Source organism: Epinephelus moara, chromosome 14 (genome assembly GCF_006386435.1).
Source record: "Epinephelus moara isolate mb chromosome 14, YSFRI_EMoa_1.0, whole genome shotgun sequence".
NCBI lineage: Eukaryota > Metazoa > Chordata > Actinopteri > Perciformes > Serranidae > Epinephelus > Epinephelus moara.
This window is the reverse complement of record NC_065519.1, coordinates 8,174,423-8,191,768: the sequence shown is the minus strand read 5'-3', so window position 1 is coordinate 8,191,768 and position 17,346 is coordinate 8,174,423. Positions and strand designations below refer to the sequence as shown.

At 40.0% G+C, this 17,346-nt stretch overlaps 1 protein-coding gene across 1 annotated transcript; it reads left to right on the top strand.

Moving 5' to 3' along the window:
* Positions 1–807: 807 nt before the first annotated feature.
* On the top strand, positions 808–16,386 carry lgmn (legumain). The gene is made up of 14 exons (XM_050062911.1): positions 808–946; positions 1,249–1,411; positions 1,624–1,721; positions 6,198–6,279; positions 6,418–6,500; positions 6,601–6,676; positions 8,153–8,215; positions 8,380–8,446; positions 10,951–11,069; positions 11,958–12,047; positions 13,070–13,279; positions 13,468–13,638; positions 15,683–15,750; positions 15,869–16,386. Exons 2-14 carry the CDS (start codon positions 1,271–1,273, stop codon positions 15,909–15,911), a joined length of 1,311 nt encoding a protein of 436 aa, XP_049918868.1. The 5' UTR covers positions 808–946; positions 1,249–1,270; the 3' UTR covers positions 15,912–16,386.
* Positions 16,387–17,346: the final 960 nt, after the last annotated feature.

The window sequence follows — 17,346 nt, the reverse complement described above, 5'->3', positions numbered from 1 at the left end:
TATCACTTTGATTACTCCCTTGTTGTGCACATCAGTGTCGAGAATTCATCTGGTAAATTGGGGAACTGGGGATATCTGCTTCACATTATATTTCTAATTTGTAAGTAATTGAAGAAATGGGTCTGTGGGATATTACACTTTTGAGTCAGCTGACTAAATGAGGCAAATACCTGTCCTTATAATTATGTATACCATTACTGCTCCAAATCTTAAAGGTAGAATCGATTAAAGAGGGTGGAAACATGTCACTGGAGTAAACCAGAATTGACACTGAATGTGATCCAAACCTTTTCCTACACTGTGCCCAGATTCTGAGAGACTGATATAGCAAAGGATTACACTTGTAAGTGTTCAGTTCTAATGGAAGAGATGACTCAAGCAAAGCCGGCAGTGAGGTTTTACCACAGTATGATGATTCAGTATTGAGCCATGTTGGTACCTCTACACTATTCTCATGTTTAGGAGAGAAATATTATTTGTAATAGAATAGATTTGAAATTCTAGAGGGGAGGTTTTCACCATATGGCCCTTCAAGTTACCTCTCCTGAGCAGTGCCTGCCATGTTTACTTGTTTTTAATCACATCTTGTGTGCTAATAAAATACAGTAAAAATAATATTTGTGAAGGTAAAAAGCATTGATTTTTTGTATAGATTAATCCCGGATGTGTTTGTCTAAAGCATTGATTGTTTCTTAGAAAGGATCACCTCTGGGAGTCTGGTTAATCTAGTTTTCATTTTCCTCAGAAACACACAGGCTCATACATGTTTGTGTGCACCTCAGCCACATGACTGTTTACAGTTAGGCCCCGCCCCCCGAGCGCTCTGATTGGCTGCTGCGGGAGAATTCCTATCAACCGTTTTTCCCGACGTCACATATAAATGTTCCAGGGATGGTCCCGTAGTTACTCCGCTGCTGTCTCCTCCGGGCACCACAACAAAGAAAAGGTATAGAATATAAACTTTGTCTGCTTTTAACTCCGCTTGGGCTCATTTAGCGTATTATAGTATTATTATATTAATGTGTTATCGCGCTCCCAGCTCTTAAAAAGCGAGTTTTGCTAGCTTGTTGTGCTAACAGCTAGCTGGCTCGGTACCGATGTCATGTGATATCCAGGCAGTCAGGTGGCGACGTGTTTGTTATCTGATGCCTACCTGCCGTTGTTGCCACCTCACAGACCGACAAACAACTATACTACAACAGTGTATTTGCTGCGGAGAGCTTTTAACTATCCCTGTCATCCATTCAGGACTCCCACAGAAAGCGAGGACATGTTTACGGCAGTCTTCCTCGTCCTGCTCGGCCTGAGCTCCGGGCTGGTGAAAGCCTTCCCCTCCCAGGATTCAGACACTGGGAAGAACTGGGTGCTGATCGTGGCTGGCTCCAACGGCTGGTACAACTACAGACACCAGGTGAGACAGGTGTACAGCAAGGAAACAGCTCCCACAATGTCATCTTATCAAGTGCAAACTGTGCATGACTCAGTTGGTTTTTTTTATAATCCATATTGTTGATAAGATAAGCCACTTCCTCCTCACAATGAATGTTCAGCCTGAGTTTCTCCAGCCTGTTAAAAAATGTACCACTGACCTCGACATATTTCTGCTCTTTCTCCCACTCTCAGGCCGATGCTTGCCATGCCTATCAGATTGTCCACAAAAATGGCATCCCAGATGAGCAGATTGTGGTCATGATGTATGATGACTTGGCACAAAATGAGGAGTGAGTTGACATTTTTTATTTCAGTACAGCAGATAGTTCAGATACAGACACTTCTTCTTTCCCACAAAGTGTGCAAAAACACCATTGTAGTTTAGTTCTGTTAGTTGTTGACCTTCATTATTATCTGCTTGCAAGTTGGGGACTGTTCTTTACTTATCAGAGTAGGCTGAGGTGTGAATTCGGTTTTCATTATTAGTATTATTATTAAAAAGTTTTACCCTCCCTGAAGCTACAGATATTTTCCCTGGAGCCTCCTTGAGTGAGTGACAGAAAATGCATGCATACATGGTCATTAGATGTTTAAAACTAAATCTTTAAAACTTACCCTGAAAGTTTAAAGGTGAAAGTTGAAGACATAATCCTGGAGTTGAAAAAAGCCTTGGTTTTTCCACTCTCATTGTGCATGCTGGTTAGTTAGTGCCAACACTTTATTGTCACCAAATCCTAAATTAGACATAGAATAAACTGATTTTTTAGAGAAATATAAGCGTTCGTTGCACATGATGCGTCCAAGGTGCATCAGAAATTTTAAAATCCAATGATAATTTCTGTTGTTACAGTGTCTGTCTATAATACATAGTGTAATTTTGGCGATTTTAAAAGAAAACATACGTTTTCTTGTTGTTGCTCATTGTCATTGCTATTTGTTAACTTTGAATAAGTACTGACTGTCTTACCTGTTTTTTGTGTGCGTCTTGAAAGACGCTTATAAATAAAAAGTATTATTATTATTTATTATTACAAAAATCTGTGGTAAAATAAATATAAAATACAACCATTTGAATTCGTGTGCCCCTCCCTTAAGCAAAGCATAAGGCCCTCCCCAGTGCTTAAAAAATATTTGACATGCCTCCCCCTTTTTTGCACCACCTCCTCTCCCCTCATGAATTACGAACAGTCCCTTAGATTAATGTGCAAATAAATTTCAGATATCACTGTTCCTTAATGTGACACACCACAGTTTCAGTTTTAAGTCTCCTTTAAATGCTGTATTGCATCTTTCAGTTAAAAGTGAAATTACAGGATTTTATTAATAAAAAGGGGAAGAACCTTTTTTAATTTAGCACCTTTACAAAGCAGAAGCAAGAAACCCCAGAGGACATATAACAATAGAAACCAAACGGTAATGCTGAACTCAAGCAAGACAAAATTAAAGTGAAATTAAACATGAAATAAGATGCAAACACTTATTAGAAAAAACTAAGATGATAATAAGAAATAGAAAAAACAATCCAAAACAAGTAAATAAAATAATAAGAATAAAAGCAATAAACACAAAATAATGATAATTATAAGGAGGATTAAGACAGATAAAAATAAATAAATAAAAATACACTACTTTTGCTCTTTATTACCATGCTATGTCACTGTTAAAGTCAGGTGCTGTGTAGAAGTAAGCACTAAAGTTGATGAGTAATGATGTCAGCAAGGTATATGTCTCTTAACGTCTGCTTATCTGTCAGTAGAGCTGAAGTGATAGTCATTTAATCAGTAAGTTGATTGTAAGGAAAATAATCTGCATTTGTTTAAGTCATTTTTTGCCACTTATTTGAAAGCTACGGTCCTGATCCAGTCTCTTTGGCCCTGATCAGTGTCCTTTAATACTTGGTATCTGTCAGTGCCGATACTGGTATTACTTATCTGAAATACCAGCTGTAACCTACTGAATCTGACTTATTTTTCATGAGCAACTTATCCCAAATACTCAAGGTCCTGGATCAAAAAAAAAAAAAAAGATTACAAGCTTAAATTATTGATGCAATAAGTGAAAGTTTATCAGGGAGAATGCAGCTCCTGAAACTGATAAGGTACGATCCACTAGAGAGAAGATGTCTCACTCTCACAGCAGATCATACAGTGGCATAACACAGTGAAGGTTTTGCTGCCCTATCTGTAAACCACAGAATTATCACTATCACTAACACACACACGTTGGTGTTTCTCATGTCACTGTGGTATGTCAGCCCTGTGTGGTTTATCGTGACAAGAGCAGCAGGCAGCGGCATAAACAGGCTGCATTAAAGAAGAAGGAACTTGCTGTGAGGAGTCACATGGAACTAATCTAAGAGCTCCTTCAGGAGTTAAATTACTGTCATGGCGGCTGGAGTCAGAACAGGAGTGAAAGCAGATCGGTCAGTTTCAGAATTAGGATCACTGTTGCACATTGTGTCGCACAGTAAGACACAGCAGTGTGGGACAGTTATGATTGTCCACTCACTCAGGGCAGTGTTGACTGGTAGGTTAGTGGCCCAGTTTGACTCTCAGTCATTAATTTTTATGTTTCACTTTGCTACAGTATATCATGAAACCTGCTCAAATGTATGAAGAAGCTATCTGTATTAAGTAGAGTCGCAGAAGGGAAACAATGTAAGCCCTTTACACTATTTTTTAACAGTCAACTAGAGCTGCAGTTAATCATTTTTATCTCCTACCAATCTCATAATTAGATTTTCAGTTACTCTGTATTAAAGAATGCCCCATCAGAAGTTCTCAGAGCCCAAAGATGATGTTTTCAACTGTCTTGTTTTGTCCGACCAGCAGTTCAAAATCCCAAAAATATTCAGTGTACAATGATATAAAACACAGAAAAGCAGCAAATCCTCATATCTTAGAAGCTGGAACCTACTTGAAAAATGATGTAAAGGGCAACTAATGTATTTTCCAACCTGAACAAGTGACTAATGGAGACAAAATATTTTGAAATTTGATCTAGTATTGAGCAAGAGCTCTGCAGCCAGTGGCGGCAAAACAGGCTGCATTACAATCTTCGTGGGCGATTGTGTCCTGTGACTTTATGTCCACTAAAAGTGTTTGTTTTTGTCACTGACAGGCTCAGATTATTATTCTAAATGTCTGACAACTTATAAAAAGGATCCCTACATAGATAGACCTCTTTGTGGAAGAGTAAACTCCTTTTTGTTTAACCAGAAACAGCCCAGAAAATGGTATCGCCAAACCCACCAGACTCCATTTAAATAACATTATAGCGTGTATAGAGTCAGCATGTTTTCACTTCTAACTGAGTGAATTAAGGGTTTATTTCAACCAAATCAAAGTTGGTGATTGTCGGAACAGTTGAAAGATGAACTAAGATGGCTTTTGTGCGTTTTATTTTGCATCTGTCAACTTTAAATGAAGTGTGTTTTATGATGATAAAATTACTGTTTATTTAAATGGAGTCTGGTGGGACTGACGACAGTAATTTCAGGGCTGCTTCTGGTGAAACAAAAAGGATCTTACTCTTCCACAAAGAGGTTTATCTCTGTAGGGATCCTTTCTATAAGTTGTCAGACACTGTGAATAATAATCTGGGCCTGTCAGTGGCAAAAACAAGCACTATTAGTGGACGTAAACTGATGGTGGACAATTGCACATTAACTTTGCATTGCAGCTGCAGCACTCTCGCTTAATCCTGAACTAATTTCAGAAAATTGTTGTTGAAATTTGTCACTTAGACACAAAACCATTTTGAAAATAGGCACCGAGTCGAAAAATTCTGACGTTGGGGCGCCCGGTGACTTAGTGGGGAGAGCAGGTGTCCCATATACAAGGGCAGTTTCCTTGCTACAGCGTCCATGGGTTTGATTCCAACCTGTGGCCCCTTGCTGCACATCATCTCCTACACTCTCTTCCCCTTTCATACTTTAACTTTCCTATCCAAAGAAGGCAAAAAGCCAAAAAATAATCTTTAAGAAAAATACTGAAGTTACCCTTGAGCTCAACGATTAACAGATTATCAATTTTCAATCACTCAATCAATTTTATTTATAAAGCCCAATATCACAATATCTCAGGAAGAGCAACTGAGGAGGGATCCCTCTTCCAGGACGGACAGACGTGCAATAGATGTCGTACCAGAGTTACTCATTGATTTATACAGTATTCATGTCATTGTTCCAGCACTGTCGTCAAGTTTCAACACTGGGCAGCTTTGTGATATGACAGATAAGTAAAGGAAATAAACTGTGTACAGTTCTAATATCTTTTAGATGTGGGGAAGTAGAAGATAATGGATTATTTAGACTGCAGGTTAATTTAATTGTAAGAGCCAACTGTTAACATACGTCAGGCCGATATGTCCATGCATCAGCTTACCTAACATAATATAGGTCAGGTTTCAGAGAGAAGTTCTGAAACATTATTGTATTTTATCTGCGTCCTACTCTTGTGTGCCTGACCTGATTATAAACATGTATTGGACTTGTGGTTAATAATTAACAGGCAGGAGTGCAGCGTGCATGATTTTCCATACAGTCTGCAGTTTCTTGCACATTAGAGGACTTGTTGTTGAGAGCTATAGAAAGTCCTGTGCAGAAAAAAAAGAGGAAAAACTTCAGTGCGGTGGAGTTTTCACCAGTTTCAGACTCCGACATGATGACGGTGCAGTAGATGAATGATTCAGTGATCAGGCGACAAAGTCTTATGTCAGCCCTTTTCACTTCCTTGTGTTTATCTTACTCATATTTTCGTTTCCAGAAACCCCACCCCGGGCATATTGATCAACAGGCCCAATGGCTCTGATGTGTACCAGGGAGTTCCTAAAGACTACACCGGTGACGTGAGTGCTTCAGTGCAAATATTTGTACAAGAGATCAAATCAGAGTCTTTTTCACTCTTAACATTCAAACAGATTGTTTGAAGAGACTTTGTTGTTTAAAGCAAACTTTGTGATTTATAACTGGGTGTTATCCTGCAGGCTGTGACGCCAGAAAACTTCCTGGCAGTGCTGAAGGGTGACTCCTCAAAAGTCAAAGGTGGCTCTGGAAAAGTGTTGAAGAGGCAAGTGACGACAAAAGTGATCTACTGAAGACAACATAACAGCAAAGAATGTGGTTCATCATGATTTTTGTTTCTAACTCTGCTCTGTTTGTCTTGTCAGCGGCCCCAACGATCACGTGTTTGTGTACTTTACCGACCACGGAGCGCCTGGTATATTGGCCTTCCCCAACGATGATGTGAGCACTTTTACTTCCTGCTTATGTTAATGTTCACTCATGAGCTTACTGCACCAAATCAAATAACTGCTGTTATGTTGTTGAAATTGTTCTGTCAGATGGTTTTCTCTCTCAAGGTCAGTCATGTGACTCTTTTCACATAGAGGAAGAAGAAGAAGGCACTTTATTAATCCAACAAAGAGAAATTAAATGGTTTCACTCTGTTATATATGTACACACACAGGCCTAAATACACACATGCACAAACAGGGCCTATACACAGAGATGAGATATCATATCTCTGCCTCACAGGATGGCGCTCTGAGTAGGTGAAATGAGATATGAGATATGATAAACTCACTGTCTGGTTTAGTTTTACTCACTGTTTGATGATCCAGGGTGCTTCACTTGGTTTTGGAGATGACTGATTTGCAGGATGTATGGAGATTTTCAAGGTGACGCTATGAACTGACTGTCTTGACTGTCGCGTTCGGAAAAAGATTCCCCAAATAAACAGGCCTTTACAAAAACAAAGTTCAAATCGGTGTGATACAGCAAGGCAGTTTCGTGCGCATGGCAAAGGGAGAGTGTGGACAACATCGTGTGTAAAAGGCGACGTGAAGTTTGTGTTGGTTTGGATCGTAATGAGTTTTTGACAGTGTTAACGGGAATATGATGAGAATATATAGAAATAAGACATCCAGTCGGTTGTGAATCGCAAAGTTGGCCTGCCGTTTTGTTTCTTCTTTTCTCAATAAACTTCGTTCAACTTTTCCCTGCCTCGTGTGAGTGCTGTAGATCGTCAGAAAAGGAACAGAAACACGAGTCAAAACCGAGACACCTCACAAACTAAGTGGTCGTGTAACTGTGGTATGTTGAAACAACCACTATAACCCACTTATTGACTCTTTTTAAAGCCCTTACAAAAACCTACTGTGGTCAAAACACGTTGCTGTTTTTAATGTTTTAGCCACTATGATATATTATAGTGCATATTTTTGGAATGCCTGGATTGCTTTCCTGTGTATCCTGTGTTTTCCCCGTTTTCCAAGAGCACCTAGTCATCTCTCTTTCCTGTGATACCTTTTTTCACATCTTTCTTTTGTAATAATACTATAATAATCTTTCAAAAGACAGTTACAAAGTGTTTTGCACTGAAACCGAATGAATTTAAAGCATAGAGAATGAAACAAACTAAAATGTCATCAAAAGGGAAAAACAACAAACAAAAAAAGGAAAGATATAAAGCAAGAAGGGTGAAAATTAGAACAATGAACAAGAAATTAAAATGGTAAGAAAGAAAAGGAGCAAAGAAATGTAAACATGGTTTTCTACAAAAGTTTATTGTGTCAGTATGTCAGTAAGCAGCTGATGAAGATAAACAAGACAACAAATCTGACCAAATCAGGATGTGCAAAGAATAACAAGTGTAACATGGTGGTTTACCTTCTGTGAAATGATCACATTAAACATTTTGCCCTCTCTTTCTCTCTGCAGCTCCAGGTTAAAGACCTCCAGGATGCCATTAACTACATGCACGACAATAAGAAATACAAAAGGGTACGTAACAGCATGTTGTTGTGCATTTTATTTTTAGGCCTATATGTGTACACACGCCCCACAGAACAGTATGTAGGTCAGTGTTAAAATCAAATCAGGTGATGATGTTGCTGCGCTGGAAGATCAGGTCATACAACATGTTTCTGTCCCACACACACTCACAGATGGTGTTCTACATCGAGGCATGTGAGTCCGGGTCGATGATGAACCACCTACCTACGGACATTGACGGTGAGTTGGACTTTGCCTCGTCAGAATCACTTTCCAGTAAAGCCAAGAGATAGTGGAGCGGCAGCGATCAATAAGAAGTGTCAATCGATGAGGTGAAATCCTCGACAACATGAACTTGACTTTTCCTTGTGACCATTTGACTTCACGTACATTTGACATTAACCTCAAACAACACCGCCAAGACTCAACAGTAAAAGCTCATGTGATGTTACTGTAGCTTTAACCTCAGGTTTTAAGGCTGAGGTCAGCACCGCACTTTGTGGACTCTACTTTAGTGTCTCTCTCAGTCCTGTGCTCTGTCTAGGCAAACGCTGTGGTCAGCATTATGGCTTGTGGTAATTTGTGTCACACTCATGTGCTCAACCTCATGTGATACGTTTACAGGACATGAATCAAAGTGGTTTTATTTGGTTTTACCACGCCCCACCAGAGTTTCTACATCCCTTTTTTTCCCACACATCGTAGTCTGAATGACGCAGGTTTCTTAGAACCAAAATTATGTGGTCGGTTGCTCAAAAACACTCAAAAGTTTTCCCCTTAGGCATGAAACTTAAGGCTTAATGTCTTCTTAGCTGAAGGATTTACTTAAGGGTGTTGCAAAAAATCTAAAAAGTTTCATTAGTCAAGGAAAAACGTTTAGATATTTACTGCATTAGAAGAGATTTTACAACAGCAAAATGTTACAGTTTTCATGAAAGCCCTTTAGTTTCACTTGTTGCTTGTGATACATGTCATCACCTCACTTGTTATCTCACAAAGTCGGCCTCTAGATAGAAAAATAAATGGCAGGAGACAAGAAGACAAGATATTTGTCAGAGGAGGAAAAGACCACTTCTGGAGGAATACAAAAAAGCACAGATTTAAAAAGTAAATGTGATCCGTAAATAACAGAAAACAAGTAATGTGGGAGGACATTGCGACACCTGTCACTGACTGGAAAGATCTCGTAGCATAAAACCGTAGAGCAGTCACTAGTCACAAAGGGGCTGGAAGAGCACAGCTACGGAGAGTGATCCAACTCTAGACGGGTGGATAAATCAGGAATTGACTGCTGGTCATATCAGTGATGTCTTGGTCGCAGAACATTCTTCTTGGGATGAGTTTATTGTCTTAATTTATTGCTATAAAGTCGGCCGTTTGGGTTTAAGATAGTCAGAAGTGCCTCAAAGGTTCAATGTGCACTTCTTCAGAAATATAACTGATTATTGAGTCTCATACCCAGGTTTTCAAACACAGACAACCTTGGTTTGGTCATAGACTGTAAAAAATAATAGACATAGCTACTGTGACGTCACCCATTGGTTTGTGGACTCCCATTTTGAAGCCTCAAGTCTGGCATCTCGGCTGTTGCCATCTTGGTTTTTTGGATCTAGAGGTGACCATATTTGGGTGAGAGGTTGGTGCCGTGGAGGAGTGAGGGGTGGATCTGACTGAGAAGCTGAGGACACTGTCGGCAACCTGTCACTCAAAGCAGCCCACCCTTAGTTATGCATAACTTTAAGCCTTGATAAAATGTAAACGGGTGAGTTATTAAAAAAAAAAAATTCACCCCCTGTATATTTGTCATGGGAGTCTATGAGGATTGACTCATGTCTGGAGTCAGCCTCAAGTGGCCGTTCAAAGAACTGCAGTTTTTGGCACTTCCATGTTGGCTTCATTTTTCAGCCGTGAAGGTCACAACTTGGTTTTGGTTGTCAGACTGAGCCACCAACCAAAAGCGTCAGTATTTTCCTTGCTTTGGTTGCTAAAGTTTTGTAGCCTGACTGCTCAGGACTTCAGACTGCTACACAGGACTGTAAAGACAAAGTGAAAAATCATTGGCACAGAACTACCACAACTTCATGACATTAACGCCACACGTTGCAAAAGGAAGGACTAAAATATCCTTAAGGACACCTGCCATCTGTTCACGCTCTCTTCTGGGTCCTTCCAGTGAAATAAACGTTACCAGAGCATCAAATCAGGCACCATTTGTCTCAGTAGTAGCTTCTTTTCCTCAGGCAGTCAGTCACTGAACAGTTGATGCAGCCATATGCACTGCACATTGTTGCTTGTAGATTGTAAATAGTGTTTATTGTGGGTGATGATATGTTTTGTTGTTGCAAGGTGACAATAAACTTGAACTTGAAGGCCTTTTGTGAAACAGATTAACTATTTTTCAGGGATTCTTAAAGTATAAGACCTTAAGATAAGGAGAAAAACTTAGATACTTTAGTGAACATTTTCACCGATTTCATTTTAAGGACACCCTAAATCAGGCCTTTAGCAACATCTTAACTTGAGTGTGTTTTGTGAAACTGGCTGTTCCTTTTCTGGGATATATTCACCCTTTCACATGCGTTTACCTCTGAGTGAGTTCACAAACTGTCCTTCAGAGCTTCAGGTGTTGTTTTTGAAGCTGTGAAGCAGACGTGTGAGTCATGTTCAGGTCTGCCTGCTGGAAAATAACAATTCTCCACCAAACTATCACACAGCATAACACGAGAATGATACCTTGTTTCCAGTGTACGCCACCACAGCTGCCAACCCACACGAGTCCTCGTACGCCTGCTACTATGACGAGAAGAGAGACACCTACCTGGGAGACTGGTACAGTGTGAACTGGATGGAGGACTCTGATGTGGTGGGTGGTGATTTCCTTGTTGAGTTTTTGTGTCATGCAAAGTTTTAAATCTTAAGAGTATGAATGTTGAAATGAAAAATTGCACTTACACTGCTGACCTCTGTGATGAATACAGTGCATTTCAGTGGCGGCTTCACAATAAAAGCCAGTTGTTTGATTTAAATGTTGCCTAGCAGCAGATGCAAATTCTGGGTTTGCACTGGCAGTAACTTTTAGAGCTTTGATACAGTGTTGGCAGAGTCACAGTAAACATACATGGATCATTTCCCTTGTGCACGTGAAGGCAGTTTGAATCCTGCGATACCATAAACTATATCAAAAACATGATTTTATTTCATGAAATTCTTAAGGATTTTAACTTTTATGATTGTGATACGTTGACACTTCAAACTCCTTCAGTGCTTCAGCTTAAACTGACACCTCAGCTGCTTTTCTGTACAATATTTTGCATGGAAATTTTAAATATTTTAACTTGCATGTTTAAATTCTTAAGCAAAAGCAAGTAACCTTTTCCAGTGATTGTATTTCCCTACAGTTTAATGCTAATTGTTCAAACTGTACAATAGCAGCTCAGACTATATGAAGTCCATTAAAGGTTTATTTGCTGTCCCAAACACCTGTTGTCAAAGGAACAGGAAAAGGAAGTGGTGAATGTTACCAACAGCAGCAGCAGCAGCGGTTTTAGACTTTGCATCAGCTGCGATCGCACCTGTGGCCCTGCAATATATAAAAGCATCCCAAAACAGAAACTTGAACCTAATCAACAGAAAATAAATTGTGATTTCTGAAGAACAAACTACAGGTTAAGTTGTTTCGGGAAATATTTTGTTGCTTATTTTATGAAACAGTCCTGATTGTGATGTTTTTTGTCTCATATTGTGAATCCAGGAGGACCTGAAGAAGGAGACTTTGGTGAAGCAGTTCAAGATTGTAAAGAGCCACACAAACACCAGCCACGTCCAGCAGTATGGAAACAAGGTGAGCGAATGAATAAACACTGCTAGAGGGAGAATGTAGCGTCAAAGGAATATTCAACCCCAGATAAACATTTGTTTATCAGTTACTCACCCTGTGTTAAATTGAATTAGTGATGAAAACTCTGGGGGGTTTTTTGGCATGTCTTGATGGTGAACAAAGAATCCAAAAACAGAAAAAATTCTTGATGAGTTTAAGTAAAGGTGGCCGCGTTTAACAACCGCAAAACTACATCAAAACATCTGTTAACAAACTCTCACTCAGCTCATGCAGTATAATCCAAGTCTCATTTATCCAGTCGTATACTCAGTACTTCCCAAACAGACAGACCTTTCCAACAGGTAACTAAATTAAATGCTCTCTTCAAAGCCAGACTCCATCGACAAAAACAGTAATTTAACCTCCCTGAACACAGGAGCTGCTGGTCTACCACTGCCTCAATCAGTTAGTTTGTTTGTATTATTGTGTGACTTTGGTGTTGTAACAGATTAGTTTGGATTAAGCAAAGTCACACAATAAAACCAACAAGCTACCTGTTCAGGGCAGAGGCAGAGCAGCAGCTCCTGTGTTCAATGATGTAAAATTACAGTTTTTGTCAATGGAGTCTGGCTTTCAGGAGAACAGATAAGTTTCACTCTCAGTTCAGTTTCCTGTCAGGAAGGGCTGTCTATTTGGGAAGTACTGAGCATGACTGGTTAATGAGACTTGATTTTACTGAGTGACTTGTGTGAGAGTTTGTAAATAGATATAGTTTTGTTGCTGTTAAACATGGACCCCTTCTACTCCAATTCATCAAATATTTTGTCAGTTTTTGGATTCTTCGTTCACCGTACAGGCATGCAAGTGAAACAAGTTTTCTTTACAAATTCAGTGTAACACAAGGTGAGTAACTGATATAAGCAATGGTCATTGGGAGCGTGAAGTATTCCTTTAACTACCCATTATGAGCTACACACTTGTGAGGGGAACTGTAAGTGTACTGCCCTTACTTGAAAGCTTATCTCGAGTGTCTACCCTCTTTACAGACTATGGGCCACATGAAGGTCATCGCATTTCAGGGTAACGTCATGGCAACCAACCAGCCTGCTCCTCCAATGAAACTGCAGCCAATTACAAATCCAGATCTGACCCCAAGCCCCGACGTTCCTCTGGCCATCCTCAAGAGGAAGATGATGGCCTCCAATGATATCAGAGTTGCAAGGGGGCTGCTGATGGAGATCAATGCCCACCTCAAGGTAAAGATTGTTGAAGCCCTGTTGCAGTATGTTGCGTGTTTCACATCCTCTGTGGAGGCCTTTTTTAAGCACACCATGCAAATCTGATTTATCCGGAGGATTTAACTGCACAAACTGAGCTTTCACCATGACAGTTCTCGTGTTACAGATTCCTAACAGTGTCTGAACATGTTTGTGTGTGTATGCAGGTCAGGGAAATGCTGGCTGAGAGTATGCGCCAAGTGGTGGAGAGGGTGACCGGGAACAAGCTCAAGGCTGAGGAGGTTCTCAACGAGAGGGCAGAGCTCAGCCAGCATCAGTGCTACAAGACTGCCGTCAACCACTACAAATACAACTGCTACAACTGGCACAAAACAGAGGTAGAGCTGCACAGAGGAATTCTGTCTGCACTTTTATTTCAACCAGATCAGAACGACAGTGTTGGTGGTTAACGTAACGGCTGATCAGTCACAGTTTTAGCAGATTCATCTGTAACTGATGGTTGAAACTTTCTCACATGTCAGGAGTCTGGTTCCGCTTCAGAAGAGGAAACGCCAGATCAGTTTCACATGCTGCTCATCAGTAGGCACTAGACCTAGATTCAGTTTGCATTGAGCTGAACAAAGAGACTCTCAGTAAGCAGCAAGTGCAGAATAAGCATGTCTGACTTGACTTCAGGAAAACAGTATTCTCAAGTGCAATGCCTGAACACATTAGCAACAACTAAGTCAGATTCACTAAACTCTCTGAACTGCACAAACTCATAAATCACTTGTTTCAACCAGATAAATGGAACTTGTTTATGAGTTGGTGCATGTTTGAGATTCAGGTCCTGCGGCCAGATGCATAATACTGTGTGTACGCACAAAGACACATTTATAAAGCCGTGCGTACGTCTGATTCTGTTTTATAGATCTCGATCATTGTGGCTCTGGGCACACACTTGTGAGCCTCGTTTCCAGTCCCACAGTTAGCCATAGACAGACATAGAAACACTTTTAAATATATATTTTCACATCGATAGTCGTGGCTCTCCACCACGTATGAGACCTGTCAATGAGAATTACTGTAAAGAAAGTGCAGCTTCACTGACAGTGTCACATCGGCGAGGTTCACAGACAGTGCCAGCACAACTGTGGATATTTGTAGCCTCTGTAACACAAATTCATGATGTTTCTGCACCCATCTCTGGGTAAAATCTTCATCATCATTATTTCACATCAGTAGGATGATCGGTAATTCATTCATAGTGCTCATGTGGAAACAGACTTAACAAATGCATTACAGGATAAATTTAAACAGTCAGTTAGAGGGAGATTAATGTGATAATTGATCACTCATAAATGATTTAGAATTAAGTTTGACATTGACATTTTATGGAAAACTGTGTAGCCTGTAAAAATAATAACTAGTGCTGCCCCCTAATAGTCACCAGAAAGGTCGTTAGTCGGTAAGATTTCATTTCGCTTAGTCACAGAAAAAACAAACAAAAGTGAAAATCTATTCAGAGCTGCTCCTTGCTTAAATAAATCAAAACCTATATGACTGGACCATGTGTATTTTCGAATTTTAATTTGAAAGGACAGACACAGGAAGTGTCCACGATCAGCAGTCAGACAGGAGTCAGGTTAATTTCCAGGGCTGGTACCTGCGGTTATTCCACAGGCTAGTTAATAACATGTCGGGCAGGAAATCCAAAGTGTGGGATCATTTTGAGAAGGTGAAGGACGAACCCAAGGTGATATGTAAACTCATCTTCATTGGTCGACTACAAACATGACGTATCATCTGAAACATGGAAGTAGCTACATGCCCATTAGCCCACAGCGTCATTAACAGGCGGCTCGCTCAGTGCGTGACGTGGCACTTATTGCACTTTGGTTTTTTGTATTTCAATATCAAGACTCCAGGATCATAAAATAGACGAGGCCCATATGTAAATGTTGTGCAGGAGGTGTTTCTGTTGCTCTGTTCATCATGGTTGACCCTCCTCCATCAGAGAGGTTTCAGAAGTCATTTACTGTGATGACATCAGATGTGAAACAGAGCAGCCCTGGTACAGAATATGTTTTTTAGTTCCCCTTGATGCAAAATAGAAATAAGAATTATGTATGTCACGAGGAAATGTGGGTGAGAGTTAGGTCTGACTGTTATAGGAAGTTGTATTTTAAAGTGACTGGTTTTTGTTCTCGCTTTTCATCCTACCTGATGTCAGCCTGGTAAATGAGAATCTCTCTATTGTATCTTAATCACAGGATTTTCCCGCGGTACTTTCACGCAGCTGTTTGTGTTAAATGAGAATAATGCTGCCTTTATTTTTTGTCTGGATTTTTTTGACATTTCGAGTTCAGCACGGGGAAATGAAGTCTGGTCATTAACAGTTAAGCCTCTTTCTCTGACATGTGACGTTCTCTTGTGTTTCAGTATGAATATGCTCTGAGGCATCTGTATGCTCTGGTGAACCTGTGTGAGAGGGGATACTCCGCAGACAGGTACGTCTACTTCCTACTTGTCTAGCTTATTTTTTTAAGCTGCCCATTTCAGTTGGTTTTATGATTCATACTCAGTATTAGGGGGATAGAAGTAACCTGATGGTGTTTGTCTCTGCAGCATCCAGCTCGCCATGGACTCCGTGTGTCGTTTCCGCTTTTAAAAGGCTTTTTGGAAACCCATGAAAGACTCCCATCAAACTGTTTCTTGGATGTGGGAAGGCCGGAGTAGGCGGAGCTTCTCTTTGCACTGCTTTAAGAATCAATCTGAGGTGGAGCTGACGTTATTGTTTTATCAACACTCTAACACTTTTTTTTTTAAACTTGTGATATGTTTTTGATTTTATTGAGAACTTTTAAACTTGTTTTATGATGAGTTTGCACTATCACTGTGAAGGGTTTATGGTTGACGTTTTACTGCTTCTGATTATTTTTAGGATATAAGATTTATTAAAAAAAATTAAAGCATGGAATTCATGTAAATTTGTTTTGCTCTTAGCTTTATGTGTGGTGTGGATGACCTGGCATGAGTGTTTGATTGACATGTAAAGGACATACCACTGAACACTGAATGTTGAGACTTTGTTGTGAAACAGGGATCTGAAATAAATCTGAATGACCAAAACTGCTGGAAAAAAAGAGACTCATGTTTCCTGTTTGTTACCTCTATGGATATTCAGCACATTACTATGGCTCTGTGCTGGCTGCAGCTGTGACCGGACGCTTTATGTTTCCTGGTTGTCCATACGTCCGTCCCATTCTTGTGAACGGAATATCTCGTACAGCTTGAGGGAATTTCTTCAAATTTTGGCACAAACGTCCACTTTGAGTCAACACTGAACTAGACTGTGACCTTCTTTCCATCTGATTCTCGGAAATGCAATATCTCAAAAAGACCTTGAGGGAGTTTCCTCAACTTTGGCACAAACATCCACTTTGAGTCAACGACAAGTGGATTTGATTTTGTTGGTCAAAGGTCACTGTGACCTTGTCTATCTAATTGTTAACACAATATTTCAAGAGCACCTTGAGGGAATGCTTTCAAATTTAGCACAAATGTTCACTTGGAACAATGAACTTTGGTGGTCAGAGGTCACTGTCACCATGTTTCCGTCTGATTCTCGTTGATGCAATTTCAAGAACAGCAAGAGGGAATTTCTTCAAATTTGGCACAAACATCCACTGTGAGTCAACAATGAACTGATAAGATCAGAGGTCACTGTGTCTGTCCAATTGTGACACGATATCTCTAGAACACCTTGAGGGAATTCTTTCAAATTTGGCACAAACGTTACTCGAGAGCTAGAGCACCTTGAGGAAATTCTTTCAAATTTGGCACAAACATTCACTTGGAACAATGACCTGATGAGAATTTGGTGGTATCAGGTCAAGGTTACTGTGACCTTGTTTCTGTCTGATTCTCGCAAACGCAATATCTCAAGAACAGCTCAAGGAAGTTTCTTCAAATTTGGCATGAACGTCCACTTTGAGTCAACAATGAACTGATTAGATTTTGGTGGTCATAGATCAAAAGTTGTTGTGACCTTGTATGTGTAATTGTTGTGAACACTATCTCAAACACCTTGAGGGAATTCTTTC